The 24058-nt window shown below is 55.3% G+C and overlaps 1 protein-coding gene across 1 annotated transcript in view; it reads left to right on the forward strand.

Moving 5' to 3' along the window:
- Nucleotides 1-24058, forward strand: part of LOC140428324 (uncharacterized) — a 204726-nt gene that overhangs the window by 169958 nt on the left and 10710 nt on the right. Inside the window, exons 2-3 of the mRNA XM_072514679.1 lie at nucleotides 13084-13342; nucleotides 16303-16781. Of these exons, the coding sequence (XP_072370780.1) occupies nucleotides 16309-16781 (473 nt within the window). The 5' untranslated portion in view covers nucleotides 13084-13342; nucleotides 16303-16308. The remainder of the gene's footprint in view (nucleotides 1-13083; nucleotides 13343-16302; nucleotides 16782-24058) is intronic.

Genomic DNA, 24058 nt, shown 5'->3' on the forward strand with positions numbered 1-24058 from the left:
TCAATCTGGAGTCTGTCTCAATCTGGAGTCTGTCTCAATCTGGAGGCTGTCTGAGCCTGGAGGCTGTCTCAGTCTGGAGTCTGTCTCAATCTGGAGTCTGTCTCAGTCTGGAGTCTGTCTCAATCTGGAGTCTGTCTCAATCTGGAGTCTGTCTCAATCTGGAGTCTGTCTCAATCTGGAGTCTGTCTCAGTCTGGAGTCTGTCTCAGTCTGGAGTCTGTCTCAGTCTGGAGTCTGTCTCAGTCTGGAGTCTGTCTCAGTCTTGAGTCTGTCTCAGTCTTGAGTCTGTCTCAGTCTAGAGTCTGTCTCAGTCTGGAGTCTGTCTCAGTCTGGAGTCTGTCTCAATCTGAAGACTGTCTCAGCCTGGAGTCTGTCTCAGTCTGGAGACTGTCTCAGTCTGGAGTCTGTCTCAATCTGGAGTCTGTCTCAGTCTGGAGTCTGTCTCAGCCTGGAGTCTGTCTCAGTCTGGAGTCTGTCTCAGTCTGGAGTCTGTCTCAGCCTGGAGTCTGTCTCAGTCTGCAGTCTGTCTCAGCCTGGAGTCTGTCTCAATCTGGAGTCTGTCTCAGTCTGGAGTCTGTCTCAGTCTGGAGTCTGTCTCAGCCTGGAGTCTGTCTCAGTCTGGAGTATGTCTCAGTCTGGAGTCTGTCTCAGCCTGGAGTCTGTCTCAGTCTGGAGTCTGTCCCAGTCTGGAGTCTGTCTCAGCCTGGAGTCTGTCTCAATCTGGAGTCTGTCTCAGCCTGTCTGACGAACAATGCAATGTTTCCAGAACTTTGTAAACTAGCGAGGAATGTTCTGGCTCTCTCAAAGCTGAGCTGCGACATCAATGACGAGACTGTGAGGGGGAGGCACTCTCTCCCCTCCTGCGGGAATCTGGCCACCATTCCACTCATCATTTCAGCTGGGGATAGTGGCCAGCAGAGCTGGGAGCTGGCGAGAGAGACCCGTGTCTCAGCGGTCAAACATTACCGCCAAGGTCACTGACTGAAACTTTACTGTGTGTGCTTGTCAGAAATGAGGGCAGTGTCGGGTTAAGAGGCAAATGGGAATCTGAAGCCTCAAACTCTACAACTGCACCTCAGCAAGCGATGGTTGGAAGGGGCTCTGGGAGTGAAGGTCTGGGGTGTGATGGAGAATGACAGGAGTGGGGATCCGTGATCGATCCCAGGAAATCAAAGGTTCGGTGAAGCAGGATTGTCACGGCAGAGGCTTTCTCTCCAGATCCTCTCGAACGCCACCAGGAGTCACTTGCTTCATCACAGCTCCTTTTCCAATTGGCCATTCCTCCTCCCCCAGTGTGTACCGTCTCTGGGATTCCAAATGTGACAGGCGGCAAGCGAGTGGAGAGGGATCTGTGGCTGAAGGACAGAGTTATTGAGGCAGCAATTCGGACATTTATCCCTGGCTGACTGCTGGGTTTAGGGGGACTGGGAGGGTGAGGTTTGTGCGCTGACCGTCAGAGGATGGGGAGGGGAAGGGGGCGGGGCTGGGGGTGGCGTAGGGGGGGGGGGGGTGCGAGATGGGTGTAGTGATCATAACTGAATTGGAAAAAAGTGTGTACATGGGTGTGTATGGAGGTTGGGGAGATTGCGGGGTACAATATGTGCGAGGCAAGGGGTGCAGGATTAGGAGGAGTACAGGGTGAGGGGGTACAGGGCGATGAGGGGTACAGGGTGAGGGGGGTACAGGGCGATGAGGGGTACAGGGTGAAGGGGGCACAGGGTGAGAGGGTACAGGGTGAGGAGGGGTACAGGGTGAGGGGGGTACAGGGTGAGGGGGGTACAGGGTGAGGGGTGTACAGGGTGAAGGGGGTACAGGGTGAGGGGGGTACAGGGTGAGGGGGGTACAGGTGGGGGGGTACAGGGTGAGGGGGTACAGGGTGAGGAGGGGTACAGGGTGAGGGGGTACAGGGTGAGGGGTACAGGATGAGGGGGTACAGGGTGAGGAGGGGTACAGGGTGAGGGGGTACAGGGTGAGGGTGGTACAGGGTGAGGGGGGTACAGAGTGAGGGGGGGTACAGTGTGAGGGGGGTTACAGGGTGAGGAGGGCTACAGGGTGAGGAAGGGTACAGGGTGAGGAGGGCTACAGGGTGAGGAGGTGTACAGGGTGAGGAGGGGTACAGGGTGAGGAGGGGTACAGGGTGAGGAGGTGTACAGGGTGAGGAGGTGTACAGGGTGAGGGGGGTACAGGGTGAGGGGGGTTACAGGGTGAGGAGGGCTACATGGTGAGGAGGTGTACAGGGTGAGGAGGGGTACAGGGTGAGGGGGTAAAGGGTGAGGGGGTACAGGGTGAGGGGGTACAGGGTGAGGGGGTACAGGGTGAGGGGGTACAGGTGAGGGGTGTACAGGGTGAGGGGGGTACAGGGTGAGGGGGGTACAGGGTGAGGGAGGTACAGGGTGAGAGGATTACAGGGTGAAGGGGGTACAGGGTGAGGGGGTAAAGGGTGGGGGGGTACAGGGTGAGGGGGTACAGGGTGATGAGGGGTACAGGGTGAGGGGTGCAGGGTGAGGGGGTACAGGATGAGGGGGTACAGGGTGAGGAGGGGTAAAGGGTGAGGGGGGTACAGGGTGAGGGGGTACAGGGTGAGGAGGGGTACATTGTGTGGAGGGTACAGTTTGAGGGTGGTACAGGGTGAGAGGGTACAGGGTGAGGGGGTACAGGGTGAGTGGGGTACAGGGTGAGGGGGTTACAGGGTGAGTGGGGTACAGGGTGAGTGGGGAACAGGGTGAGGCGGTACAGGGTGAGGGGGGTTACAGGGTGAGGAGGGGTACAGAGTGAGGAGGGGTACAGAGTGAGGAGGGGTACAGGGTGAGGAGGGGTACAGGATGAGGGCTACAGGATGAGGAGAGGTACAGGGTGAGGGGGTACAGGATTAGGAGGGCTCCAGGGTGACGGGGTACAGGATGAGGGTGGTACAGGATGAGGAGAGGTACAGGGTGAGGGGGTACAGGGTGAGGGGGTACAGGATGAGGGGGTACAGGATGAGGAGAGGTACAGGATGAGGGGGTACAGGGTGAGGGGGTACAGGATGAGGGGGGTACAGGATGAGGAGAGGTACAGGGTGAGTGTGTACAGGATTAGGGGGGTACAGGATGCGGAGGGGTACAGTATGAGGGTTAACAGTGTGAGGGGGGTACATGGTGAGGAGGGATACAGGGTGAGGGGGGTACAGGATGAGGGGGGTACAGGGGAGGCGGTGTACAGTGTGAGGGGTTACAGAATGAGGGGGGTACAGGGGGAGGCGGAGTACAGTGTGAGGGGGGTACAGGTTGAAGGGGGTACAGGGTCAGGGGGTTCAGGGTGAGGAGGGGTACAGGGTGAGGGGGTACAGGGTGAGGGGGGTACAGGGTGAGGGGGGTACATCGTGAGGATGAGTACATTGTGTGGGGGGGTACAGTTTGAGGGCGGTACAGGGTGAGGAGGGTACAGGGTGAGGGGTGTACAGGGTGAGGGGGTTACAGGGTGAGTGGGGTACAGGGTGAGGGGGGAACAGGGTGAGGGGGGTACAGGGTGAGGGGGGTTACAGGGTGAGGAGGGCTACAGGGCGAGGAGGGGTACAGGGTGAGGAGGGCTACAGGGTGAGGAGGAGTACAGGGTGAGGAGGGGTACAGGGTGAGGAGGGGTACAGGGTGAGGGGGTAAAGGGTTAGGGGGTACAGGGTGAGGGGGATACAGGGTGAGGGGTGTACAGGGTGAGGGGGGTACAGGTTGAGGGGGGTACAGGGTGAGGGAGGTACAGGGTGAGGGGATTACAGGGTGAAGGGGGTACAGGGTGAGGGGGTAAAGGGTGGGGGGGTACAGGGTGAAGGGGTACAAGGTGATGAGGGGTACAGGGTGAGGGGTTGCAGGGTGAGGGGGTACAGGATGAGGGGGTACAGGGTGAGGAGGGGTAAAGGGTGAGGGGCTACAGGGCGAGGGTGCTACAGGGTGAGGGGGGTACAGGGTGAGGGGGGTACAGGGTGAGGGGGTTACAGGGTGAGGGGTTTACAGGGTGAGTGGGGTACAGGGTGAGTGGGGAACAGGGTGAGGGGGTACAGGGTGAGGGGGGTTACAGGGTGAGGCGGGGTACAGGGTGAGGAGGGGTACAGGGTGAGAGGGGTATAGGGTGAGGAAGGGTACAGGGTGTGGAGGGGTAGAGGGTGAGGGGGTATAGGGTGTGGGGGTACAGGGTGAGGAGGGGTACAGGGTGAGGGGGGTAAAGGGTGAGGGGGTACAGGGTGAGGGGGGTACAGGGTGAGGGGTACAGGGTGAGGGGGTACAGGGTGAGGGGGTACAGGGTGAGGGGGCGTAGCGCACAAAGACTCCGTGAGACGAATAGAGTGAAGCCGATGAGGCTTTATTAAGCGTGTATGTTCCCCAGCAGCCCGATAGTAAACTGGCATGCGGGGGAAGGCACCGGCTTCTTATACTTCGCCTTCAGGGCGGAGCTTGAGGTCAACGGCCAACGAGGACCCGGGATCTGTCAGCCAATGACATGAAGGCTTCCAGTCCCACATGACCCCCAATACATACTACCACATTGGGGTACAGGGTGAGGGGGGTACAGGGTGAGGGAGGTACAGGGTGAGGGGATTACAGGGTGAAGGGGGTACAGGGTGAGGGGGTAAAGGGTGAGAGAGGTACAGGGTGATGTGGGTACAGGGTGAGGGGGGTACAGGGTGAGGGGGTACAGGGTGAGGGTTGTACAGGGTGAGGGGGTACAGGGTGAGGGGGGTACAGGGTGAGGAGGGGTACAGGGTAAGGAGGGGTACAGGGTGAGGAGGGGTACAGGATGAGGAGGGGTACAGGATGAGGGGGTACAGGGTGAGGAGGGGTACAGGGTGAGGGGGTACTGGGTGAGGGGGGTACCGGGTGAGGGGGGTACATGGTGAGGATGAGTACATTGTGTGGGGGGGTACAGTTTGAGGGCGGTACAGGGTGAGGAGGGTACAGGGTGAGGGGGGTACAGGGTGAGGGGGGTACAGGGTGAGGGGGTTACAGGGTGAGTGGGGTACAGGGTGAGGGGGAACAGGGTGAGGGGGGTACAGGGTGAGGGGGGTTACAGGTTGAGGAGGGCTACAGGGTGAGGAGGGGTACAGGGTGAGGAAGGCTACAGGGTGAGGAGGGATACAGGGTGAGGAGGGGTACAGGGTGAGGGGGTAAAGGGTGAGGGGGTACAGGGTGAGGGGGTACAGGGTGAGGGGGTACAGGGTGAGGGGGGTACCGGGTGAGGGGGGTACAGGGTGAGGGGGGTACAGGTTGAGGGGGGTACAGGGTGAGGGAGGTACAGGGTGAGGGGATTACAGGGTGAAGGGGGTACAGGGTGAGGGGGTAAAGGGTGGGCGGGTACAGGGTGAGGGGGTACAGGGTGATGAGGGGTACAGGGTGAGGGGGTGCAGGGTGAGGGGGTACAGGATGAGGGGGTACAGGGTGAGGAGGGGTAAAGGGTGAGTGGCTGCAGGGTGAGGGTGGTACAGGGTGAGGGGGGTACAGGGTGAGGGGTGTACAGGGTGAGGGGGTTACAGGTTGAGGGGGGTACAGGGTGAGGGAGGTACAGGGTGAGGGGATTACAGGGTGAAGGGGGTACAGGGTGAGGGGGTAAAGGGTGGGGGGTACAGGGTGAGGGGGTACAAGGTGATGAGGGGTACAGGGTGAGGGGTTGCAGGGTGAGGGGGTACAGGATGAGGGGGTACAGGGTGAGGAGGGGTAAAGGGTGAGGGGCTACAGGGTGAGGGTGGTACAGGGTGAGGGGGGTACAGGGTGAGGAGGGGTACATTGTGTGGGGGTTACAGTTTGAGGGCGGTACAGGGTGAGGGGGTACAGGGTGAGGGGGTACAGGGTGAGTGGGGTACAGGGTGAGGAGTGTACAGGGTGAGGGGGGTACAGGGTGAGGGGGTTACAGGGTGAGGGGTTTACAGGGTGAGTGGGGTACAGGGTGAGTGGGGAACAGGGTGAGGGGGTACAGGGTGAGGGGGGTATAGGGTGAGGAAGGGTACAGGGTGTGGAGGGGTACAGGGTGAGGGGGTATAGGGTGTCGGGGTTCAGGGTGAGGAGGGGTACAGGGTGAGGGGGGTAAAGGGTGAGGGGGTACAGGGTGAGGGGGGTACAGGGTGAGGGGGTACAGGGTGAGGGGGTACAGGCTGAGGGGTGTAGCGCACAAAGACTCCGTGAGACGAATAGAGTGAAGTCGATGAGGCTGTATTAAGCGTGTCTGTTCCCCAGCAGCCCGATAGTAAACTGGCCTGCGGGGGAAGGCACCGGCTTCTTATACTTCGCCTTCAGGGCGGAGCTTGAGGTCAACGGCCAACCAGGACCCGGGATCTGTCAGCCAATGACATTAAGGCTTCCAGTCCCACATGACCCCCAATACATACTACCACATTGGGGTACAGGGTGAGGGGGGTACAGGGTGAGGGAGGTACAGGGTGAGGGGATTACAGGGTGAAGGGGGTACAGGGTGAGGGGGTAAAGGGTGAGAGAGGTACAGGGTGATGTGGGTACAGGGTGAGGGGGGTACAGGGTGAGGGTTGTACAGGGTGAGGGGGTACAGGGTGAGGGGGGTACAGGGTGAGGAGGGGTACAGGGTAAGGAGGGGTACAGGGTGAGGAGGGGTACAGGATGAGGGGGTACAGGGTGAGGAGGGGTACAGGGTGAGGGGGTACAGGGTGAGGGGGGTACAGTGTGAGGGGGGTACATGGTGAGGATGAGTACATTGTGTGGGGGGGTACAGTTTGAGGGCGGTACAGGGTGAGGAGGGTACAGGGTGAGGGGGGTACAGGGTGAGGGGGGTACAGGGTGAGGGGGTTACAGGGTGAGTGGGGTACAGGGTGAGGTGGAACAGGGTGAGGGGGGTACAGGGTGAGGGGGGTTACAGGGTGAGGAGGGCTACAGGGTGAGGAGGGGTACAGGGTGAGGAAGACTACAGGGTGAGGAGGGGTACAGGGTGAGGAGGGGTACAGGGTGAGGGGGTAAAGGGTGAGGGGGTGCAGGGTGAGGGGGGTACAGGGTGAGGGGGTACAGGGTGAGGGGGGGTACCGGGTGAGGGGGATACAGGGTGAGGGGGGTACAGGTTGAGGGGGGTACAGGGTGAGGGAGGTACAGGGTGAGGGGATTACAGGGTGAAGGGGGTACAGGGTGAGGGGGTAAACGGTGGGCGGGTACAGGGTGAGGGGGTACAGCGTGATGAGGGGTACAGGGTGAGGGGGTGCAGGGTGAGGGGGTACAGGATGAGGGGGTACAGGGTGAGGAGGGGTAAAGGGTGAGGGGCTACAGGGTGAGGGTGGTACAGGGTGAGGGGGGTACAGGGTGAGGAGGGGTACATTGTGTGGGGGGTACAGTTTGAGGGCGGTACAGGGTGAGGGGGCACAGGGTGAGGGGGTACAGGGTGAGGAGGGGTACAGGGTGAGGAGGGGTACAGGGTGAGGGGGTATAGGGTGAGGAGGGGTTACAGGGTGAGGAGGGGTACAGGGTGAGGGGGGTAAAGGGTGAGGGGGTACAGGGTGAGGGGGTACAGGGTGAGGGGGTACAGGGTGAGGGGGTACAGGGTGAGGGGGTACAGGGTGAGGGGGTGTAGCGCACAAAGACTCCGTGAGACGAATAGAGTGAAGTCGATGAGGCTGTATTCAACGTGTCTGTTCCCCAGCAGCCCGATAGTAAACTGGCCTGCGGGGGAAGGCACCGGCTTCTTATACTTCGCCTTCAGGGCGGAGCTTGAGGTCAACGGCCAACCAGGACCCGGGATCTGTCAGCCAATGACATTAAGGCTTCCAGTCCCACATGACCCCCAATACATACTACCACATTGGGGTACAGGGTGAGGGGGGTACAGGGTCAGGGAGGTACAGGGTGAGGGGATTACAGGGTGAAGGGGGTACAGGGTGAGGGGGTAAAGGGTGAGAGAGGTACAGGGTGATGTGGGTACAGGGTGAGTGGGGTACAGGGTGAGGGCTGTACAGGGTGAGGGGGTACAGGGTGAGGAGGGGTACAGGGTGAGGAGGGGTACAGGGTGAGGAGGGGTACAGGGTGAGGAGGGGTACAGGATGAGGGGATACAGGGTGAGGAGGGGTACAGGGTGAGGGGGTTACAGGGTGAGGAGGGGTACAGGGTGAGGGTGTACAGGGTGAGGGCGGTACAGGATGAGGAGGGGTACAGCGTGAGGGCGGTACAGGGTGTGGGGGGTACAGGGTGAGGAGGGGTACAGCGTGAGGGCGGTACAGGGTGTGGGGGGTACAGGGTGAGGAGGTTACAGGGTGAGGGGGATACAAGGTGAGGAGGGGTAAAGGGTGAGGAGGGGTACAGGGTGTGGAGGGTACAGAGTGAGGGGGGTACAGGGTGAGGAGGGTACAGTGTGAGGGGGGTACAGGGTGAGGGGGTGTAGCGCACAAAGACTCCGTGAGACAAACAGAGTGAAGTCGATGAGGCTTTATTAAGCGTGTCTGTTCCCCAACAGCCCGATAGTAAACTGGCATGCGGGGGAAGGCACCGGCTTCTTATACTTCGCCTTCAGGGCGGAGCTTGAGGTCAACGGCCAACCAGGACCCGGGATCTGTCAGCCAATGACATTAAGGCTTCCAGTCCCACATGACCCCCAATACATACTACCACATTGGGGTACAGGGTGAGGGAGGTACAGGGTGAGGGGATTACAGGGTGAAGGGGGTACAGGGTGAGGGGGTAAAGGGTGAGAGAGGTACAGGGTGATGTGGGTACAGGGTGAGTGGGGTACAGGGTGAGGGTTGTACAGGGTGAGGGGGTACAGGGTGAGGAGGGGTACAGGGTGAGGAGGGGTACAGGGTGAGGGGGTTACAGGGTGAGGAGGGGTACAGGGTGAGGGGGTACAGGGTGAGGGCGGTACAGGATGAGGAGGGGTACAGCGTGAGGGCGGTACAGGGTGTGGGGGGTACAGGGTGAGGAGGGGTACAGCGTGAGGGCGGTACAGGGTGTGGGGGGTACAGGGTGAGGAGGGTACAGGGGGAGGGGGATACAAGGTGAGGAGGGGTACAGGGTGAGGAGGGGTACAGGGTGTGGAGGGTACAGAGTGAGGGGGGTACAGGGTGAGGAGGGTACAGTGTGAGGGGGTACAGGGTGTGGAGGGTTCAGAGTGAGGGGGGTACAGGGTGAGGAGGGTACAGTGTGAGGAGGGTACAGGGTGAGGGGGGTACAGTGTGAGGGGGGTACAGGGTGAGGGAGGTACAGGGTGAGGGGATTACAGGGTGAAGGGGGTACAGGGTGAGAGAGGTACAGGGTGATGTGGGTACAGGGTGAGTGGGGTACAGGGTGAGGGTTGTACAGGGTGAGGGGGTACAGGGTGAGGAGGGGTAGAGGGTGAGGAGGGGTACAGGGTGAGGAGGGGTACAGGGTGAGGAGGGGTACAGGATGAGGGGGTACAGGGTGAGGAGGGGTACAGGGTGAGGGGGTTACAGGGTGAGGAGGGGTACAGGGTGAGGGGGTACAGGGTGAGGGCGGTACAGGATGAGGAGGGGTACAGCGTGAGGGCGGTACAGGGTGTGGGGGGTACAGGGTGAGGAGGTTACAGGGTGAGGGGGATACAAGGTGAGGAGGGGTACAGGGTGAGGAGGGGTACAGGGTGTGGAGGGTACAGAGTGAGGGGGGTACAGGGTGAGGGGGTACAGTGTGAGGGGGAAACAGGGTGAGGGGGTGTAGCGCACAAAGACTCCGTGAGACGAATAGAGTGAAGTCGATGAGGCTTTATTAAGCGTGTCTGTTCCCCCGCAGCTCGATAGTAAACTGGCCTGCGGGGGAAGGCACCGGCTTCTTATACTTCGCCTTCAGGGCGGAGCTTGAGGTCAACGGCCAACCAGGACCCGGGATCTGTCAGCCAATGACATTAAGGCTTCCAGTCCCACATGACCCCCAATACATACTACCACATTGGGGTACAGGGTGAGGGAGGTACAGGGTGAGGGGATTACAGAGTGAAGGGGGTACAGGGTGAGGGGGTAAAGGGTGAGAGAGGTACAGGGTGATGTGGGTACAGGGTGAGTGGGGTACAGGGTGAGGGTTGTACAGGGTGAGGGGGTACAGGGTGAGGAGGGGTACAGGGTGAGGAGGGGTACAGTGTGAGGGGGTTACAGGGTGAGGAGGGGTACAGGGTGAGGGGGTACAGGGTGAGGGCGGTACAGGATGAGGAGGGGTACAGCGTGAGGGCGGTACAGGGTGTGGGGGGTACAGGGTGAGGAGGGGTACAGCGTGAGGGCGGTACAGGGTGTGGGGGGTACAGGGTGAGGAGGGTACAGGGTGAGGGGGATACATGGTGAGGAGGGGTACAGGGTGAGGAGGGGTACAGGGTGTGGAGGGTACAGAGTGAGGGGGGTACAGGGTGAGGAGGGTACAGTGTGAGGGGGGTACAGGGTGTGGAGGGTACAGAGTGAGGGGGGTACAGGGTGAGGAGGGTACAGTGTGAGGAGGGTACAGTGTGAGGAGGGTACAGGGTGAGGGGGGTACAGTGTGAGGGGGGTACAGGGTGAGGGAGGTACAGGGTGAGGGGATTACAGGGTGAAGGGGGTACAGGGTGAGGGGGTAAAGGGTGAGAGAGGTACAGGGTGATGTGGGTACAGGGTGAGGGGGGTACAGGGTGAGGTTTGTACAGGGTGAGGGGGTTATAGGGCGAGGAGGGGTACAGGGTGAGGGTGTGCATGGTAAGGAGGGGTACAGGGTGAGGGGGGTACAGTGTGAGGGGGGTACAGGGTGAGGGTGTGCATGGTAAGGAGGGGTACAGGGTGAGGGGGTTATAGGGCGAGGAGGGGTACAGGGTGAGGGTGTGCATGGTAAGGAGGGGTACAGGGTGAGGGGGGTACAGTGTGAGGGGGGTACAGGGTGAGGGTGTGCATGGTAAGGAGGGGTACAGGGTGAGGGGGGTACAGTGTGAGGGGGGTACAGTGTGAGGGTGTGCATGGTAAGGAGGGTACAGTGTGAGGGGGTACAGGGTGAGGGTGTGCATGGTAAGGAGGGGTACAGGGTGAGGGGGGTACAGGGTGAGGGTGTGCATGGTAAGGAGGGGTACAGGGTGAGGGGGGTACAGTGTGAGGGGGGTACAGGGTGAGGGTGTGCATGGTAAGGAGGGTACAGTGTGAGGGGGGTACAGGGTGAGGGTGTGCATGGTAAGGAGGGGTACAGGGTGAGGGGGGTACAGGGTGAGGGGGTACAGGGTGAGGGGGTACAGGGTGAGGTTGGGAGTAGTGGGTGGTGTGAATGGCATAGGACGGATCAGAGAACTGTCAAACTCAGAGAGCTAAATACACACCAGGGGGGGGGGGGGGGGGGCGGCGGTGGGGGGTGAGGTGAGTGTGGGTGGGGGGGGGGGTCGGCGAGGTGAGTGTGGGTGGGGGGGGGTGAGGTGAGTGTGGGTGGGGGGGGGGGGGGGGTCGGCGGTGGGGGGGTGGGGGGCGGGAAGAGTTGGGACACAGGTTGACTTTAGCCAGGATGTGGACCCACCCAGTCTGTAGTGGGAGGTGGAGGAGGAATCCTTGAACTATTCAGTGTGGACCTCAGCGAGGTATTGAACAAAGATTAGGCAGGATTGGTGGGAGGGATGGGATGGGGCGATCTCCTCGGGGGAGGAGAGTAACCTTGGTTTTGGGAGAGGAACAGGCTGAGGTGTAACCAGGTAACCCCGTGAGCGAGGCACACAATGACCATTCCCATCTGTTCCAATCAGGCTCACGTTATTGTGGCCGAGTGTGAGGCCCCAGGGTCAGAGGTTAATCTCAAGCGTCTGACCGTCAATGATAACAATGGATAACAGCATCTACATCGCTCTAATGCAGGAGAACATTACAATGCCCCATGACGCACCTCATCAGACAGAATTTGACACCGAACTTCTTGCTGACCCCTTCCATCTGCGGAAAATGATGGGAACGCCGTGAAGAACCCATTTCAGACAGGGAATGGTACAGCTTTCCTGGTGACTGATGAGGTCAATCTTTGAGGAGTAGCTTCTGCCATGTGCCACACATGAATTTAAAGAGCCTCATTGTGAATTATCATTGGCACTGATGTTTGTTCGAGTCGTCGTGTTTTACAGCATAGAAAGAGGCCATTCGGCCCAGCGTATCCACACCGACCATCAAACACCTCCCTGTCTAATCCTGTTTCCAGCACTTACTCCTCTAAATCTCCTGCCCTGACCTTAAACCTGTGCCCCTTGATTATTGACCCCTCCGCTAAGGGGAAAAAGTACCTTCCTGTCCGCCCTCTCTTTGTCCCTCACAATTTTATTCACCTCAATCAGTTTCCCCCTCAGCCTCTCTGCTCCAGGGAAAACAACCCCAGCCTATCCCATCTCGGTTGGCAGCCGAAACGCTCCAGCCCAGGCACCATCCTGGGGAATCTCCTCTGCACCCTCTCCAGAGCAATCACTTCCTTTCTATAGTGTGGTGACCAGAATTGCACACGCTGTCGCAGAACTGCAGCGGCCAGTGGTTCTCTAGTGTGGTGACCAGAACTGCACACACTGTCGCAGAACTGCAGCGGCCAGCGGTCATTGTGTTCCATCCCAGCCCGCAGGAGGTGCCACCGTGATACCCTGGAATCAGCGAGTCACTCTCAGGAGCGTTAATCGATGCCTAAGGGCTTCATGTCACACATGGAGATAATCGACACGACGACCAGAAACTCGGTTCGAGAGGCAGGTTTTAAAGAGCAAGTGAAGGAACAGCGACTGAGGGAAATGGAGAGGTTCAGAGAGCGAATTCCAGAGCTTAGCAACCAGGCAGCCAGAGGCACGGCCACCAATGGTGACGAGCTTAGAATCGGGGGGTAGTCAGAAACCCAGGACTGGCCAGTGTAGAGGTCCCAATAGGGTCAGAGGGGGTTCGAGGTCGGGAGAGAGAAGGCCATGGACGGAGTTGAACATGAGAACGATAATTTTAATAGAGAACTTTACATACTGGGAAGAAAAGTAGATCTGTGAGCACTCCCTGTCCTCTCCAGCAGTTCAGGAGCTCTGGTGACATCCTGAGATTTATTTATTTAAAAAGATGTTTCTGCCTGCACTGTCCCTTTAAGAATCACGATTGAATCCAGTGTTTAGTTCCACTCCCTGTCTGGGGCAACGGTTTCATCTGCTAATCATTAACATATTACAGATGTGCAGGAGATTGAGTCACCCAGCAGCCAATCAAAAATAAATAACAAAACCAGAACATCTCAACTCCAAATACCAGAGGCTGCAGAATAGGAACTTCAAACTTCTACTGCCTCCCTGATTCAATCAGGCTGAATAAAGAGGAGCTGAAAACAGCCAGCGTTTCAGTCCCCCAAGAAACGAGTGAATGAGTCAGACACAGAAGCTGCAACCATCTGAGAGAACAGAGTCCATCGATCTAACAGCAGCACTACTTTAAGGTAACATTTCTGTTCATTAACTGTCATGTGTGCGCATCTGTGTGCATCCGACTGCCTGTGTATCCAACTGAGTGTGTGTGTGTCTGAGTGTGTGTGCATCTGACTGCGTGTGTATATGACTGTGTGTGTGTCTATGACTGTGTGAGCCTGACTATGTGTGTGTCTATGACTGTGTGTGTGTGCCTGACTGTGTGTCTGACTATGTGTGTGTCTATGACTGTGTATGTGCGTCTGACTGTATGTGTCATACTGTGTGTGTGTGTGTCGGAATGCGGGTGTCTGACTGTGTGTGTGTGTGTCTGACTGCGTGTGTCTGACTGTGTGTCTGTGTGTGGGAATGTGTGTGTCTGACTGTGTGTGTGTGTGTGTGAGTGTGTCGGAATGTGAATGTCTGACTGTGTGTGTGTGTCTGACTGTGTGTGGGTGTGTCTGACTGCATGTGTGTGTCTGACTGCATGTGTCTGACTGTGTGTGTGTGTGTGTCTGACTGTGTGTGTCTGACTGCGTGTGTCTGAATGCGTGTGTCTGACTGTGAGTGTGTGTCTGACTGTGTGTGTGTCTGACTGTGTGTGTGTGTGTTGGAATGTGTGTGTCTGACTGTTTGTGTGTGTGTGTCTGACTGTGTGGGAATGTGTGTGTCTGACTGTGTGTGTGTCGGAATGTGTGTGTCTGACTGTTTGTGTGTGACTGTCTGTGTCTGACTGCATGTGTGTGGGCGTGTCTGACTGCGTGTGTGTGTGTCTGACTGCATGTATCTGACTGTGTCTGATTGCGTGTGTCTGACTGTGTGTGTGTGTCTATGACTGTGTTTGTCTGACTGTGTGTGTGTGCCTGACTCTGTGTGTGTGTGTCTGACTGTGTGTGTGTCTGACTGCGTGTGTCTGACTGTATGTGTGTACTGACTCTGTGTGTGTGTCTGACTGTGTACCTCAGTGTCAGCTCCTGTAGTACACAACAGGTAAAAATGAAAATCACAGTGGGTAGGAGGGAGAGGTAGGCCCGGACAGTATTGAAACAGCCAGGCCTGGAGTCTATGACTGTGTGTGTCTGACAATGTGTGTGTCTATGACTGTATGTGCATCGATGACTGTGTGTGTGTGCCTGACTGTGTGTGCGTCTGACTGCATGTGTGTGTCTGAGCGTGTGTGCATCTGACTGCGTGTGTATATGACTGTGTGTGTGTCAATGACTGTGTGTGTGTGTCTGACTGTGTGTGTGTCTGAGTGTGTGTGCATCTGACTGCGTGTGTATATGACTGTGTGCGTCTATGACTGTGTCTGACTGTGTGTGTGTCTATGACTGTGTGTGTGTGCCCGACTGTGTGTGTCTATGACTGTGTGTGTGTGCCTGACTGTGTGTGTGTGTGTCTGACTGTGTCTGTGTGTGTGTCTGACTGTGTGTGTGTGTCTGACTGTGTGTGTGTGTCTGACTGCGTGTGTCTGACTGTGTGTGTGTGTCTGACTGTGTGTGTGTGTGTCGGAATGTGTGTGTCTGACTGCGTGTGTCTGACTGTGTGGGAATGTGTGTGTCTGACTGTGTGTGTGTCGGAATGTGTGTGTCTGACTGTTTGTGTGTGACTGTCTGTGTCTGACTGTGTGTGTCTGACTGCATGTGTGTGTGTGTGTCTGACTGCGTGTGTCTGACTGTGTGTGTGTGTCTGACTGTGTGTGTGTGTGTCAGAATGTGTGTGTCTGACTGTGTGCATGTGTCTGACTGTGTGTGTGTGTGTGTGTGTCTGACTGCGTGTGTGTGACTGACTGCAGGTGTCTGACTGTGTGTGTGTCTGACTGTGTGTGTCTGACTGCGTGTGTCTGACTGTGTGTCTGTGTGTGGGAATCTGTGTGTCTGACTGTGTGTGTGTGTCAGAATGTGTGTGCCTGACTGTGTGCATGTGTCTGACTGTGTGTGTGTGTGTGTGTGTGTCTGACTGCGTGTGTGTGACTGACTGCATGTGTCTGACTGTGTGTGTGTCTGACTGTGTGTGTCTGACTGTGTGTGTGTGTCTGACTGTGTGTGTGTGTCTGACTGTGTGTGTGTGTCTGAATGTGTGTGTGCATGTCGGAATGTGTGTGGCTGACTGTTTGTGTGTGTGTGTCTGATTGCGTGTGTCTGACTGTGTGGGAATGTGTGTGGCTGACTGTTTGTGTGTGTGTGTCTGACTGCGTGTGTCTGACTGTGTGGAAATGTGTGTGTCTGACTGTTTGTGTCTGACTGTGTGTGTCTGACTGCATGTGTGTGGGTGTATCTGACTGCATGTGTCTGACTGTGTCTGACTGCGTGTCTGACTGTGTGTGTCTGACTGCGTGTGTCTGACTGTGCGTGTCAGACTGTGTGTGTGTGCCTGACCGTGTGTGTGCATGTCGGAATGTGTGTGTCTGACTGTGTGTCTGACTGTTTGTGCGTGTGTGTGTGTCTGACTGTCTGTGTCTGACTGTGTGTGTCTGACTGCATGTGTGTGTCTGACTGCGTGTGTGTGTCTGACTGCGTGTGTCTGTCAGAATGTGTGTGTCTGACTGTGTGTGTCTGTCAGAATGTGTGTGTCTGACTGTGTGTCTCTGACTGCATGTGTCTGACTGTCTGACTGCTTGTGTCTGACTGTGTGTGCATGTGTCTGATTGTGTATGTTTCCTTGTTTGTCAGCTGTTATTTAAGGAGATTTCGGTAACTGGGACAATTAATTTTTTTCCAAATATTGATCTGATTTAGTGATTGGGGCAATCCATCTCGATTCGGACATGCTTGCTTCTTGCCTGTGTACCCTGTGTACCCTGTGTACCTCAGTGTAGCTCCTGTAGTACACAACAGGTAAAAATGAAGATCACAGTGGGTGGGAGGGAGAGGTAGGCCCGGGCAGTATTGAAACAGCCAGGCCTGGAGCAGGCAAAGACATGGATGGGGATTGGCTGAGGCATGGCTGACACTGGGTAATGTACAGAAACTCTACCTGATCTCCTCCTCAGGTCACCATGCTGCAGTGGATCTGTCATTGTATCCTGGGAGCCTATCTTCTCCATGACAACAGGGCAGTGAGCGGGGAAGATGCTAATTTCCAGTTTGAGCCTCAGGATTCACTCTTTCCCTCGTTTCTGAACACCACTCTGATGGCTGACGGTGTGGCTGGGTTCGGAGTGATTGGTGATGAGGAATTCTCGAACGTCTGTGTCATCACAGTACTGACTGTGCCCAGTCAGTATGAAGCAATCATCCCTGTTACCGAAGATGACCTCAGGCCAGTGAAGAGTCGGTTGAATGGCAGCAGTTCAGTTTTGGAAAGTTTGGCATCTGCAGTCAATGCAGAGATTGGAAACGTGAGCTACCAATCGCTGATCACAGAGTCAGTCCTGGACATAAAGCAACGGAATGAACAATCTAATAACATCATGGCAGAAATCTTCCAAACTCTTGATTCAGATCCAGCATCAGGCCACTATGTGACAAAGTGAGTACTGATCCCCTTAATGGTCAATCTATAGACGGGCATGAACAAGGCTCAAGAAAGCTTTCATCATTGACACTGAATAGCTGTGATGTGGAGATGCCGGCGTTGGACTGGGGTGAGCACAGTACCAAGTCTTACAACACCAGGTTAAAGTCCAACAGGTTTGTTTCGAATCACTAGCTTTCGGAGCGCTGCTCCTTCCTCAGGTGAATGAAGAGGTATGTTCCAGAAACATATATACAGACAAATTCAAAGATGCCAGACAATGCTTGGAATGCGACCATTAGCAGGTGATTAAATCTTTACAGATCCAGAGATGGGGTAACCCCAGTTTAAAGAGGTGTGAATTGTCTCAAGCCAGGACAGTTGGTAGGATTTCGCAGGCCAGATGGTGGGGGATGAATGTAATGCGACATGAATCCCAGGTCCCGGTTGAGGCCGCACTCATGTGTGCGGAACTTGGCTATAAGTTTCTGCTCGGCGATTCTGCGTTGTCGCGCGTCCTGAAGGCCGCCTTGGAGAACGCTTACCAGGAGATCAGAGGCTGAATGCCCTTGACTGCTGAAGTGTTCCCCGACTGGAAGGGAACATTCCTGCCTGGTGATTGTTGCGCGATGTCCGTTCATTCGTTGTCGCAGCGTCTGCATGGTCTCGCCAATGTACCACGCTTTGGGACATCCTTTCCTGCAGCGTATGAGGTAGACAATGTCGGCCAAGTCGCACGAGTGTGTACCGCGTACCTGGTGGGTGGTGTTCTCACGTGTAATGGTGGTATCCATGTCGATGATCTGGCACGTCTTGCAGAGATTGCCATGGCAGGGTTGTGTGGTGAAGTGGTCACTGTTCTGAAGGCTGGGTAGTTTGCTGCAAACAATGGTTTGTTTGAGGTTGTGCGGTTGTTTGAAGTACATTGGCGAGACCATGCAGACGCTGCGACAACGAATGAACGGACATCGCACAACAATCACCAGGCAGGAATGTTCCCTTCCAGTTGGGGAACACTTCAGCAGTCAAGGGCATTCAGCCTCTGATCTCCGGGTAAGCGTTCTCCAAGGCGGCCTTCAGGACGCGCGACAACGCAGAATCGCCGAGCAGAAACTGATAGCCAAGTTCCGCACACATGAGTGCGGCCTCAAACGGGTCCTGGGATTCATTTTGCATTACATTCATCCCCCACCATCTGGCCTGCGAAATCCTACCAACTGTCCTGGCTTGATACAATTCACACCTCTTTAACCTGGGGTTACCCCATCTCTGGATCTGTAAAGATTTAATCACCTGCTAATGCTCGCATTCCAAGCATTGTCTGGCAAATTTGAATCTGTCTATATATTTGTTTCTGGAACATACCTCTTCATTCACCTGAGGAAGGAGCAGCGCTCCGAAAGCTAGTGACATCGAAACAAACCTGTTGGACTTTAACCTGGTGTTGTAAGACTTCGTACTGAATAGCTGCACAAAGGAGAGAGTTAGAAAGAATGGAATGTGCTGCACAGTGGCTAGCACTGCTGCCTCACAGTGCCAGTGACCCGGGTCCAATTCCGGCCTTTGAGTGACTGTCTGTGTGGGGAGTCTGCACGTTCTCCCCGTGTCTGCGTGGGTTTCCTCCGGGAGCTACTGTCTCCCCCCACAGCCCAAAGATGTGCAGGTTAGGTGGATTGGCCACGCTAAATTATCGCTCAGTGTCCAAAGGTGTGTCGGCTGCATTGGGGGGATAGGGTGGGGTGTGGGCATCGATGCGGCGCTCTTTCAGAGCGTGGTGCAGACTCAATGGGCCAAATGGCCTCCTTTTGCATTGTAGGGATTCTTCCGATTCTATGAGAAGCCTTTCTTCGCTGAGGAATTAGCAACACATCAAACACTCCCAGGACAGGTACAGCACGGGGTTAGATACCGAGTAAAGCTCCCTCTACACTGTCCACATCAAACACTCCCAGGACAGGTACAGCACGGGGTTAGATACAGAGTAAAGCTCCCTCTACACTGTCTCCATCAAACACTCCCAGGAAAGGTACAGCACGGGGTTAGATACAGAGTAAAGCTCCCTCTACACTGTCCCCATCAAACACTCCCAGGACAGGTACAGCACGGGGTTAGATACAGAGTGAAGCTCCCTCCGCACTGTCTCCATCAAACACTCCCAGGACAGGTACAACACGGAGTTAGATACAGAGTAAAGCTCCCTCTACACTGTCCCCATCAAACACTCCCAGGACAGGTACAGCACGGGGTTCGATACAGAGTAAAGCTCCCTCTACACTGTCCCCATCAAACACTCCCAGGACAGGTACAGCACGGGGTTTGAAACAGAGTAAAGCTCCCTCTACACTGTCCCCATCAAACACTCCCAGGACAGGTACAGCACGGGATTAGATACAGAGTAAAGCTCCCTCTACACTGTCCCCATCAAACACTCCCAGGACAGGTACAGCACGGGGTTAGATACAGAGTAAAGCTCCCTCTGCACTGTCCCCATCAAACACTCCCAGGACAGGTACAGCACGGGGTTAGATACAGAGTAAGAACAAAGAACAAAGAACAAAGAAATGTACAGCACAGGAACAGGCCCTTCGGCCCTCCAAGCCCGTGCCGACCATGCTGCCCGACTAAACTGCAATCTTCTACACTTCCTGGGTCCGTATCCCTCTATTCCCATCCTATTCATATATTTGTCAAGATGCCCCTTAAATGTCCCTATCGTCCCTGCTTCCACTACCTCCTCCGGTAGCGAGTTCCAGGCACCCACTACCTTCTGCATAAAAAACTTGCCTCGTACATCTACTCTAAACCTTGCCCCTCTCACCTTAAACCTATGCCCCCTAGTAATTGACCCCTCTAACCTGGGGAAAAGCCTCTGACTATCCACTCTGTCTATGCCCCTCATAATTTTGTATACCTCTATCAGGTCTACCCTCAACCTCCTTCATTCCAGTGAGAAAAAAACGAGTTTATTCAATCGCGCCTCATAGCTAATGCCCTCCATACCAGGCAACATTCTGGTAAATCTCTTCTGCACCCTCTCTAAAGCCTCCACATCCTTCTGGTAGTGTGGCGACCAGAATTGAACACTATTCGAGTAAAGCTCCCTCTAAACTGTCCCCATCAAACACTCCCGGGACAGATACAGCACGGGGTTAGATACAGAGTAAAGCTCCCTCTACACTGTCCCCATCAAACACTCCCAGGACAGGCACAGCACGGGGTTAGAGACAGAGTAAAGCTCCCTCTCCACTGTCCCCATCAAACACACCCAGGACAGATACAGCACGGGTTTAGATACAGAGTAAAGCTCCCTGTACACTGTCCCCATCTAACACTCCCAGGACAGGCAAAGCACGGGGTTAGAGACAGAGTAAAGCTCCCTCTACACTGTCCCCATCAAACACTCCCAGGACAGGTACAGCACGGGGTTGGATACAGAGTAAAGCTCCCGCTAACTGTCCCCATCAAACACTCCCAGGACAGGTACAGCACGGGGTTAGATACAGAGTAAAGCTCCATCTAAACTGTCCCCATCAAACACTCCCAGGACAGATACAGCACGGGGTTGGATACAGAGTAAAGCTCCCTCTACACTGTCCCCATCAAACACTCCCAGGACAGATAAAGCACGGGGTTAGATACAGAGTAAAGCTCCCTCTACACTGTCCTCATCAAATACTCCCAGGACAGGTACAGCATGGGGTTAGATACAGAGTAAAGCTCCCTCTACACTGTCCCGATCAAACACTCCCTGGACAGGTACAGCACGGGGTTAAATAGAGAGTACAGCTCCCTCTGCACTGTCCCCATCAAACACACCCAGGACAGATACAGCACGGGGTTAGATACAGAGTAAAGCTCCCTCTCCACTGTCCCCATCAAAAGCACCCAGGACAGATACAGCACGGGGTTAGATACAGAGAAAAGCTCCCTCTACACTGCCCCCATCAAACACTCCCAGGACAGATACAGCACGGGGTTAGATACAGAGTGAAGATCCCTCTACACTGTCCCCATCAAACACTCCCAGGACAGGTACCGCACGGGGTTTGAAACAGAGTAAAGCTCCCTCTACACTGTCCCCATCAAACACTCCCAGGACAGGTACAGCCCGGGATTAGATACAGAGTAAAGCTCCCTCTACGCTGCCCCCATCAAACACTCCCAGGACAGGTACAGCACGGGGTTAGATACAGAGTAAAGCTCCCTCTAAACTGTCCCCATCAAACACTCCCAGGACAGATAAAGCACGGGGTTACATACAGAGTAAATCTCCCTCTACACTGTCCCCATCAAACACTCCCAGGACAGGTACAGCACGGGGGTTCAAACAGAGTAAAGCTCCCTCGACACTGTCCCCATCAAACACAACCAGGACAGGTACAGCACGGGATTAGATACAGAGTAAAGCACCCTCTACACTGTCCCCATCAAAAACTCCCAGGAAAGGTATAGCACGGGGTTTGATACAGAGTAAAACTCCCTCTACGCTGTCCCCCATCAAACACTCCCAGGACAGGTACAGCACGGGTTTGGATACAGAGTAAAGCTCCCTCTACACTGTCCCCATCAAACACTCCCAGGACAGATACAGAACGGGGTTAGATACAGAGTAAAGCTCCCTCTACACTGTCCCCATCAAACACTCCCAGGACAGGTACAGCACGGGGTTAGATAAAGAATAAAGCTCCCTCTACACTGTCCCCATCAAACACTCCCAGGACAGGTACAGCACGGGGTTAGATACAGAGTCAAGCTCCCTCTACGCTGTCCCCCATCAAACACTCCCAGGACAGGTACAGCACGGGTTTGCATACAGAGTAAAGCTCCCTCTACACTGTCCCCATCAAACACTCCCAGGACAGATACAGCACGGGGTTAGATACAGAGTAAAGCTCCATCTACACTGTCCCCATCAAACACTCCCAGGACAGGTACAGCACGGAGTTAGATACAGAGTAAAGCACCCTCTACACTGTCCCCATCAAACACACCCAGGACAGGTACAGCACGGGGTTAGATACAGAGTAAAGCTCCGTCTACACTGTCCCCATCAAACACTCCCAGGACAGGTACAGCACGGGGTTAGATACAGAATGAAGCTCCCTCTACACTGTCCCCATCAAACACTCCCAGGACAGATACAGCACGGGGTTAGATACAGAGTAAAGCTCCCTCTACGCTGTCCCCCATCAAACACTCCCAGGACAGGTACAGCACGGGTTTGGATACAGAGTAAAGCTCCCTCTACACTGTCCCCATCAAACACTCCCAGGACAGGTACAGCACGGGGTTAGATACAGAGTAAAGCTCCATCTACACTGTCCCCATCAAACACTCCCAGGACAGGTACAGCACAAGGTTAGATACAGAGTAAAGCTCCCTCTACACTGTCCCCATCAAACACTCCCAGGACAGGTACAGCACGGGGTTAGATACAGAGTAAAGCTCCGTCTACACTGTCCCCATCAAACACACCCAGGACAGATACAGCACTGGTTTAGAAACAGAGTAAAGCTCCCTCTACACTGTCCCCATCAAACACTCCCAGGACAGATACAGCATGGGTTTAGATACAGAGTAAAGCTCCCTCTACACTGTCCCCATCAAACACACCCAGGACAGATACAGCACAGGGTTAGATACAGAGTATAGCTCCCTCTGCACTGTCCGCATCAAACACTCCCAGGACCGGTACAGCACGGGGTTAGATACAGAGTAAAGCTCCCTCTGCACTGTCCCAATCAAACACTCCCAGGACAGGTACAGCACGGGGTTAGATACAGAGTAAAGCTCCCTCTGCACTGACCGCATCAAACACTCCCAGGACCGGTACAGCACGGGGTTAGATACAGAGTAAAGCTCCCTCTACACTGTCCCCATCAAACACTCCCAGGGCAGGTACAGCACGGGGTTTGAAACAGAATGAAGCTCCCTCTACACTGTCCCCATCAAACACTATCAGGACAGGTACAGCACGGGATTAAATACAGAGTAAAGCTCCCTCTACACTTTCCCCATCAAACACTCCCAGGACAGGTACAGCACGGGGTTAGATACAGAGTAAAGCTCCCTCTACACTGTCCCCATCAAAAACTCCCAGGAAAGGTACAGCACGGGGTTTGATACAGAGTAAACTTCCCTCAACGCTTTCCCCCATCAAACACTCCCAGGACAGGTACAGCATGGGGTTAGACGCAGAGTAAAGCTCTCTCTACACTGTCCTCATCAAATACTCGTAGGAAAGGTACAGCACGGGGTTAGATACAGAGTAAAGCTCCCTCTGCACTGTCCCCATCAAACACTCCCAGGACTGGTCCAGCACTGGGTTAGATACAGAGTAAAGCTCCATCTAAACTGTCCCCATCAAACACTCCCAGGACAGATACAGCACGGGGTTGGATACAGATTAAAGCTCCCTCTACACGGTCCCCATCAAACACTCCCAGGACAGATAAAGCACAGGGTTAGATACAGAGTAAAGCTCCCTCTACACTGTCCCCATCAAACACTCCCAGGACAGGTACAGCATGGGGTTAGATACAGAGTAAAGCTCCCTCTACACTGTCCCCATCAAACACTCCCAGGACAGATACAGCACGGGTTTAGATACAGAGTAAAGCTCCCTCTACACTGTCCCCATCAAACACACCCAGGACAGATACAGCACAGGGTTAGATACAGAGTAAAGCTCCCTCTGCACTGTCCGCATCAAACACTCCCAGGACCGGTACAGCACGGGGTTAGATACAGAGTAAAGATCCCTCTACACTGTCCCCATCAAACACTCCCAGGACAGGTACAGCACGGGGTTTGAAACAGAGTAAAGCTCCCTCTACACTGTCCCCATCAAACACTCCCAGGACAGGTACAGCCCGGGATTAGATACAGAGTAAATCTCCCTCTACGCTGCCCCCATCAAACACTCCCAGGACAGGTACAGCACGGGGTTAGATACAGAGTAAAGCTCCCTCTACACTGTCCCCATCAAAAACACCCAGGAAAGGTACAGCACGGGGTTTGATCTAGAGTGAACCTCCCTCTACGCTGTCCCCCATCAAACACTCCCAGGACAGATACAGCATGGGGTTAGACGCAGAGTAAAGCTCTCTCTACACTGTCGTCATCAAACACTCGCAGGACAGGTACCGCACGTGGTTAGATACAGAGTAAAGCTCCCTCTGCACTGTCCCCATCAAACACTCCCAGGACTGGTCCAGCACCGGGTTAGATACCGAGTAAAGCTCCTTCTACACTGTCCCCATCAAACACTCCCAGGACAGGTACAGCACAGG

This window comes from Scyliorhinus torazame, chromosome 1, assembly GCF_047496885.1.
Source record: "Scyliorhinus torazame isolate Kashiwa2021f chromosome 1, sScyTor2.1, whole genome shotgun sequence".
Classification (NCBI taxonomy): domain Eukaryota; kingdom Metazoa; phylum Chordata; class Chondrichthyes; order Carcharhiniformes; family Scyliorhinidae; genus Scyliorhinus; species Scyliorhinus torazame.